General features: G+C 40.8%; 1 protein-coding gene across 3 annotated transcripts in view; it reads right to left on the bottom strand.

Moving 5' to 3' along the window:
* The window catches only part of epas1b (endothelial PAS domain protein 1b), a 62369-nt gene that overhangs the window by 21859 nt on the left and 31602 nt on the right, over nt 1–8908 (bottom strand). For all 3 annotated transcript variants that reach the window (XM_034898120.1, XM_034898122.1, XM_034898121.1), the window contains one exon: nt 1289–1446. In XM_034898120.1, coding sequence (XP_034754011.1) covers nt 1289–1446 — 158 coding nt within the window. The remainder of the gene's footprint in view (nt 1–1288; nt 1447–8908) is intronic.

The raw sequence follows: 8908 nt of genomic DNA, 5'->3' as shown, positions 1-8908 counted from the left end.
CCCCCCCCCCCCCCCCCTTGTACGGTATGTCCTTGTAACTTGCTGCTGTAATTTTCCAAATATTAATAAGTCCATCTATCTATCTATTTAGGAGTAAATTTCAGCTCTTCTGTGATTTGCTTTCAGAGCTGCTGCCAAAGAAAAAAAAAAAAACGCAGGGTGTGTTTAGAGGCGAACCCCAGTGTCCGGCCTGAACACACACGGCTGGTATGAGAGGTATTTCACTCAAACACAACAGGCTCGTCTGACTGACACTTTACATTCATGTCTCTGTCTCGGACTGTCTGTCTCGTTAATGCCGTCCTACAATAATTCAACATTATCCCTCTTTCAATGATTGACGAATGTGTGTACACTTTTAATATGTGGAATCTTTGTTTCTCCAATGGTAAAAAACTACCATGAAGACTGTCAATCAGGGCGGGGAGAATAACATTGAAACTGTAAAGCTGTCATCTACGTTTTTTTTTCCAATGAGCATCATTTCGAGAAGGTTTAAAACTAAACTAAAATGTGACTTTGTACATTTAAACAATGTGTGCTTTCACTTAGTTTTTTTTTACATTTTCAACAAATTATTCATTTAATGAATTCATTATTTATGTCAATTAATTATCGTTATCAGGGTAAAAATGTGCAATTAACCTTGATTTTCGATTTGAGGTCATATTGTCCAGCCTTACTGTCAATCATCTTGGTGTTCCTGCACAGACTATTTGCAGCGTGCTGATCTCTGTACATACAACAGATATATTTATAACAATATAGAAATACCTTGAAAAACATTTCACAACTCTCACTTATCTGTATTTATATTTTTAAACTGTAAGGTCCACACTTTATTTTATCTTAAGTTATCTTAATGTATCTTTGTGTATATATATATATATATATATATATATATATATATATATATATATATATATTAGTTAAAGTGACCAATTTTGATTTATACATTTGATTATTATTGTTGCTAATCTTAGACAGCTCTATTTCCACTTTATTCTTGTAGGTTTATTGTACGTACATATTTGGTGTTATTTCACACTAAGAAAGCCCCGCTGGAGTTGAATGACACTGTGGACAATTGAGTGTTTTTTGTTGTGGTTTTTTTACATGCTGAACTGAAAACATACCCCCCCGACTCTGGTAGAGGGGGGGTTTCAAGTAAGTGACTCCCGTTCACTTTTACTGGAAAATGCTGCAGCTTAAATTAAAACATGCATGCTGTCAGCACAGTGTGTCTGGTTTTTTGCTGCAATCCTTGTGTTCTTTCATGTCAGCGTACCTGCGTGAGCCCCATGAATTTGTTGATGTTCTCGGACAGGAATATCATGTCGCCGTCGGACGTTACCAGGGTGATGAAGCCCTCCAGAGACTTCAGGTACTGGCTGTCCATCTGTCTGTCCTCCACGCTGTTACCACAACCGCTGCTGCTGCTGCAGCCTGGAGGGAGAGACACAAAACAAGGTGGGTTACACTCAAGTATGTGTGAATTTTTTTTTTTTGCATTGCTCGTAAATTACCCCCCCCCCCCTTTCACATTGTTAAGAGTAACAAACACAATGTCAAGGACAAGACAAGAAAGATCAAATACATTATACAAAAAAAACTAAAGAACATGCAGTATACACTTACCCAAATTACTTTCTACATACATACATACATACATACATACATACATACATACATACATACATACAGGGTGTTTGAACATGCATGCATACATACATACATACATACACACATACACATATACACACACACATTTACATACATACATAGTGTGTTTAAATATGCATGCTTACACTTATATACTGTACATACATACATACATACAAACACCCTACAGGGTCAGTACTTATATACAGTACATTGCCACCATAAGGTGAATAATATCCTAAATAATGATGATAACTATAATGATAATAATGATATTCATCATAATCATCACCATTATCAACATTCTCACATAGTAATACTACTCAATGTCTATACTTATCAAGTGTCCTGTCTTTGAACCCGCTTCTCATCACGGTGTAACGGGTAGGGTGTTTCCCTGGTGACTTTGCTTCTGAGGGCATAACCCCCCCCCCCCCCCTTTTTTTTCTAAACATGGTCTGTATGTTGGGAGGAAGTAGGTTACTTAATGTAAGTGCTGGATATAAATGTGTCTGTGTTTCTGTGTCTGTGTGTCCGTGCGCCCACATGCACACCAGGCTCGTTTTTATTCTTCTTGAAGCTTTGACTCGGAGCCAAAACGAACTAGTGCAGCTTCTTCCTGCGTCCCAGGCCCCTCCCAATCCCCGACCCTGACAAATTACAGCCAAAACCACACAAGCATTCATAATAGCTGTCCACTTTTTCCCCCCGCACATAACTCATAAGTTATGCAATTGTGCTCAAATACGTACACAGCCGTTTCCAAACATTTGCACACAGAGACTCCAGTGTGTCCACAAAGTCTGGTTACAGAGCTAATTATAAAAACAAACAGAAAGTACAGCTAGCACCTAGCTGGCCCTAGCTCAAGTGTGTGTGTATGTGTGTGTGTGTGTGTGTGTGTGTGCGGACGCTGGCTTCATGCCGAACAAAGCCCAGTAGCCGATGGGGGTGGGGGGTGCTTGCAATTCCTCCAGTGTGCTTCCCTGAGATAAGAGGGGCCAGTTCTCAAGGCTCCCGGCGAGGCCTGGTTTGGAGCCGGGCCCAGATCGCGTTAACCCCCGGGGGGGGGGGGGGGGGCTGGAGCTTTCTCATGGGCCCCGGGGAGCCCATAGGGAGACTCTCAAGGCCCGGTCTGAAGACCAGCGGCACCTTTGGCCTACATTCTTAGCTGTGATTACCAGTCATTAGGACCGAGCTCTACTTTTCGTCTCTCTGTTGTTCTTTGGTTGTGTGACGGCCCTCGTTTCAAAATAAAAAGGATGCAGAAGACAGAGTCTCTGATAGGGACGGCTGCTGTCAGATAATCCCTTCCTCACCATTTTTGACATTTGTTCTGTGGTTCTGGACGGAATCAAGTGACAGGACAGCGGGGTCATGAGACTCTCACAGTGTGCGACTCAGTTCTCCAACTCATGCTCTTTCTGTGCCTCCTGTTTCTTCTCCGTTCGCCATTCCAGTGCCTGCTCCGTAAAGGTTTAAAACCTTAAAAATTGTATAACGCGTTGTGTATAACAAAATCAGTCAGAGGACACCCTGTTAATGTCATCTACTGTCTGATGCTTATTTAAGACTCAGAATTTGTTCACAAAAATGTATTTAAACATAGAAAAGAAAGAATTCAATGTGACTTAACCCTTGTGTTCCCATCAACAGTGATACTTTTAGTTTTTGCTGGGTCAAAAAAAAAATGTTATGTTCTTTTGTCACTTTTTTCCATGTTATATATGTCACTTTCTGTTTTTTTCCCCACGTTTTTTTTAGCTTTTTTTCAATGCTTTTTCACGACTTGTATCTTTTCCAAATTTATTTAAAGTAGTGAACTGATCATTTGTTTTACTTGTGTGGAGCGTTGCAGGGAACCTCCACGTTATTTCTTATGACAATTTGGTTGAAAGAAAATCTAAATTTCTGATATAGAAGCTTTTTAGAAACGGGTCAAATTTGACCCGAGGACAACTTAAAAGGACGTTTAAAAATAAATACATGTTGTTCCTCTTATGGTATCCGTCTAGATACTTCTGGTGTGATTTGCTCAGTGTTGTCTCCAATATAATGGAAAAACATGGCAATTGGCTTGTGGAGCTCAAAGCGCCAAAAAACACATTTTAAAAACTCAACAGCGATGTCTGTTTCCAGAAATCTTGACCTGGTTGCTCAAGAAAATAGTTCCCACATTAAAGGTTCCTGTCTGAACCAGTTTCATGTGGAAACTATTTTCTTTCCACTAAACTACACCTGACATCCATATCACTCCACAGAAGCAAGTGACAAGCACCGTGGACGAGACGCTCGTGGTCCGACATTGATAGCTCGTGGAGATGAGTTCATAGCCAGTCTGGCATTGCCAGACCTTCCCCCACAGACCTTCCCCCATAGCACCGCGGAGGAGGGTCTGGCTCGGATGCGAGAACAATGCGCTTTGGTTTGACACTGGTTCAAAATGTAAATCTAAAACTGTTTTTAAACATTTTGTTCATTTTTTTTTATTGACACTTTTGTTGCTTTATGAATTTTTGTCACTTTTTTTTAGTGATTTGTATCACTTTCTCCGTGTTATATGTGTCACTGCGTTTTTCCCCACACAACGTTCTTTTATAAGAAACACAAAGTTAACTGATCACTTGTTTAATTTGTGTGGAGCGTTGCAGGGAACCTCCACATTATTTCTTTTGACAATTTGGTTGAACGAAAACCCAAATTTAAAATACAGAAACCTTTTGAAACGTGTACCTTCAAAAGTTTTTTTTAGTCGTGCAACAGAAACCTCAGACTGGACAGATAGTCTTGCTAGCTGTCTGGATTTACCCTGCAGAGATCTGAGGAGCAGGTAACCAGAGTCCTCAGAAATCCACAGGAGTTTGAAATGCCAACACAAAGAAAGAGGAAGCTAACGGCATTCTGGCCAAAAATAAGGACATACGGCGGAAAAAGTTGAACATCGTGAACCGATACAAGCTCACCTGAGCTAGCTAACGCTACAGATTAGCCGATACGGACGATATTAAAAATCACGAGCCTCTCGGCCATGTGTACGCTTCTTTCTGTGCCAGTGTGGTTCTGTGTAAAGAAAATAAATCCTACATGAGATTGGTAACAACCAGGTCTGTGGATTATCGTTGAGCAACCGTGTGACGATTAGTGTTTGTATCGATTCCGATTCTCTGAGGGGTCGAGTTGATGCTTATTTTCAGGGCTGTCCTTGACTAAAGAAATTCTTAGTTGACTAACACGTGATTTTGTCGACTAATCGATTAGTTGATTTAATCGACAGAGCTGTGCACTTTGAGAGGTTAAGACTAGAAAAGCCCAATATAAATGTAGTTAATTAACCATCTGAAAAACTGAGTTTCTACACAATTAATCCTGCAAAAGCACCACTTTAATCTCGTGTTCACCAGAAAAGTGCTCATAAGTTTCTTGTAAATGGGTAAATAAGCATGAATAAGCATAAAAAATGACTTAACTAAATAAATCTTACTTGACTGATACCAAAACCACAGATTAGTCGACCAATCAACTAAGAGGGGACGGCCCAACTTATTTCACAGATAAGAGGCAAATGTGATTTAATAGTAGTTGACAGTTGGATCTGGCTTTTTAAATCTAAAATGAAGCCCCACTAGAGCGCTGCTTACTGTCCTCCATCGCTGCAACACAACAAGCGCCCGGAAGTACAGCGGCCGCTACAGAAACCAAAACTCGTGGCTCTCAAATTTGGAACCAATGATTTAAAACAAATTTTCCAAACACAATTAAATAATGCTAGTCATGATTTCCACGAGCCAAGTGACATTTAGTTCCATTTTTAAAGACATTGAACTGATCTCTCTCTTTCCTTCTCATTCATATATTTTTGTCCAACACTGGGCCACTCATGCCAAAGCTATCTAGACTGATAAATAGCAGTACAGTATGGAGGACTACTGTAATGTTGGGGTGAACTGTCCCTTTAACAACAAGAAAAAGCAGAGGGGTTCAAAACTGTAGACAAAATTATTTCCAATTTTCCTGTGTAAAAAAAGCAGAGATTGTGGCCGGGTTAGCTCAGTTGGTAGAGCAGGAGCAATATATAGAGATTTACTCCTCAACGCAGCGGCCACGGGTTTGACTCTGACCTGCGGCCTTTTGCTGCATGTCATTCCCCCTCTCTCCTCTTTCATGTCCTGTGAAAATAAAGGCCTAAAAAAAAGCCACCCCCAAAAATCTTTAAAAGTCCCATGGCATGAAAACTTCACTTTATGAGGTATTTCAGTTTCCCCAGCCTGCCTATGGTCCCCCAGTGGCTAGAAATGGTGATCGGTGTAAACCGAGGCCTGGGTATCCTGCTCTGCCTTTGAGAAAATGAAAGCTCAGATGGGCCGATCTGAAATCTTCCCTTTATGAGGTCATAAGGGTCCAGTTTACCTCCCCTTTCTCTGCTTTGCCCAACCAGAGAATCCCCCCCCCATAAGAGAGAGACATCATTGCTTTCAAACGAGCAAAGTGGCAATTGGTCAAGTCCACACCCCCAGCCTCCACCTTAGTTGAAAGAAACCCACATTTCTGATATAGAAACTTTAACTTCAAATTTGACCCTAGGACAACATGACGGTTAGGGAGAAATAAAACCCAATCACCTTTGAGTAGCTCCTAATCTTTACATCACTGTTCTATGGGCCCCAACTGAGCTTACATAACATGAGAAGGGGTTTCCCTACAGCCGCTTGCATATGTGCTGTTGGGTGCATATACAGTATTTATGTGTGTGTGTGTGTGTGTGTGTGTGTGTTTATGTGCGTTTGGCGCCAGGGCAGCCGGGTGTTATGGCTAGCAGGGGTGATGCCAGCATTGGCTGAACGATGGGCAGAGCTCTGTGCTTCCTCTCCAATCTCTACCTTCCATCACGGAGCAATCAGACCACACCGATAACGCTCTCTATCTGCTGCTGCATCTCAGCGCTCTCCCCTCTCCTCTTCTCCCCTCCCCTCTCCTCTCCTCCACTTTTCTCCCCTCCCTCTCCCTCTCCCTCTCCTCCCCTCTCGCCCACTGCTCTTCTACCCTCTTTATCATCACTCCTCCACCACCTTTATCCACTCTCTCCCTGTTTCTTCTTGCCTCCTGCTTACAAAGTATGTAATGCTTTTAAGGCCAAATATTTTTATATTATGTTTAGGCCACACCCCCAGCCTCCGCACTGCCCCCCCCTCTCCCTCTCCTCCTAAATAGCTACAGACACAGAAATGGGACATACTAAGCTTATTGTGGGACTGGCTCTAGTGGTTGGAATTTTACACCAAGGCTGAATTTTGGGAAAGAGACTTCAGATACAGTATTAGGGGACCACTAAGGTCTATATAAAAGAGACTTCAGATACAGTATTAGGGACCACTAAGGTCTATATAAAAGCATCCAAAGAGCACAAAGTCATGGGACCTTTAATGAACGTCCGTTAAATTTAAGCCGTTGATTAATGAATGGCTACAAAGCTAATTAAGACTATCAGCTCCATCTACTACGGTTTATTTAAATGAAGCAAACAAATTATAAGAAATGATAAATCAACTAAAAGTAGAAGCTGATAAACAGGTGACGTTTCAGAGGCAGATATCTCAAAATCTGGGAAGATGAAACTGAAACTATCTGCTGCAGAACTAGATATCAGATTTGGTTTGGGACACTTTACCCAAACCTTTGCACCTGTGAAAAACAAACTGCTAAAAGCACGTACAAAACATGTCATTTTATAATTCAATTATGCTTATTTTTATGATCTTAAAACCTTTACAGCAGATAGAATTTACGTGTACTTTATATTGCCTCATCAGGCAATCCTACATCCAAGGCAGAAACCTAATATATTTCATACATGACTTACTAAATTTGAATTATTCAGATTAGTAATTTATAATTTTTATGATTTTGTTTATAATTTAAAAAAAACATTTGATCAAACCTTTCATTTTTTCCCCAGTAAATCATTATTTCTTCAACTCTAAAGCCCTTTGAGCTGCACTCACTGTATGAAAGGTGCTTTATGAATAAGTGACCTGAAAGTGATGGATTGATTTTCTCATTGATGACAAATACAACATAAGCAATAGGAAGTCGCGGTCGCCGTTGTTGAAGGAAGCGTTGGTTGTATGCATCACCGCTCCCCCAGCAAACAATGAAAAGCAGTCTATAAAAAGCCATCAAAAGTTACATGAGAGGAGAATAATAGTAGAATAAACAGGCAGTTGGCATGTGTAAAGATTTACGGATAAGGTCAAGCTCTTGTATTAATCAAAAAGCTTTCTCGTTCCACTGGCAGCTTGTTATTAAAACGGCTTGTTCCACTTTTTGTTTTATTATTGTTCATAACATCATCAGATAAGGTTTCATGAACAAACTAGAGCGCAGACCTCCGCCAAGGCATGCCTGATCTCACAATGCTAATCTAGTTTGAGTTTCCCCAGACGGGAACTCATTTTGTTCTGATTATTCAGACAGCACGTGAATGCAGCACAAACGAAAGTGAACGTTTTCACTGTTACTATTCACTGTTATAGCAAAAATATGCAGCTTTATATAAATAAAATAAAGAAGAGACTCCTATTTTAGATGAACCGTGCTCCCTTAATCCCCTTCTCTTCTTGTAAAGTCAATGCACGATCTATTTCAACTCTGTTCATAAAAAACTAAACAGCATCTTCTTTCTTTTTCTTTCTAACGGCCCCGGTGTTGACCAGTGACGCTGCTACTGTTGTTTGAATTTTGTTGTGCTCTGATCTCCGTTTCGAGGGAGCGGAGGAATTCCAGAACAATAGGTCCGTTTCTTTGTTGAGCTTCCTCGGCTTCTAATTTTAAATAAGACGAGCGGAAGGAGAAGAAGTGCAAAGAAAGGCTCCGACAAATACCTTCCTACTTTACAGGACAATTAGTCATAAATACCAACACACGTGCAAACATACACATGAACACACAGGTTGTATATTTTCCTTTGTGTAACAGTTTTACATGCACCAGACTGCAGTTTGCATTTGTGTGTGTGTTTGTATTGGTCAGTGTGTGTGCGTGTTTCTGTTGTTTGTGTGCATGCAAGTCAGTATGTGTGTGTGTGAGTGTATGTTTTGTGTGTGTGTGTGTTTGTGTGTGTGTGTGCCAGTGTGTGTGTGTGCGCGCCAGTGTGTCTGTGTCTTTGTGTGCCAGTGTGTATCTGTTTGTGTGTGTGTGTGTGTGTGCGCGCCAGTGTGTGTGTATGTGTGTGTGTGTGTGTGTGTATGTG

This window comes from Etheostoma cragini, chromosome 17 (genome assembly GCF_013103735.1).
Source record: "Etheostoma cragini isolate CJK2018 chromosome 17, CSU_Ecrag_1.0, whole genome shotgun sequence".
Lineage (NCBI taxonomy): Eukaryota > Metazoa > Chordata > Actinopteri > Perciformes > Percidae > Etheostoma > Etheostoma cragini.
Note: the sequence above shows the minus strand (reverse complement) of the source record. Positions and strands in the feature narration are given on the sequence as shown.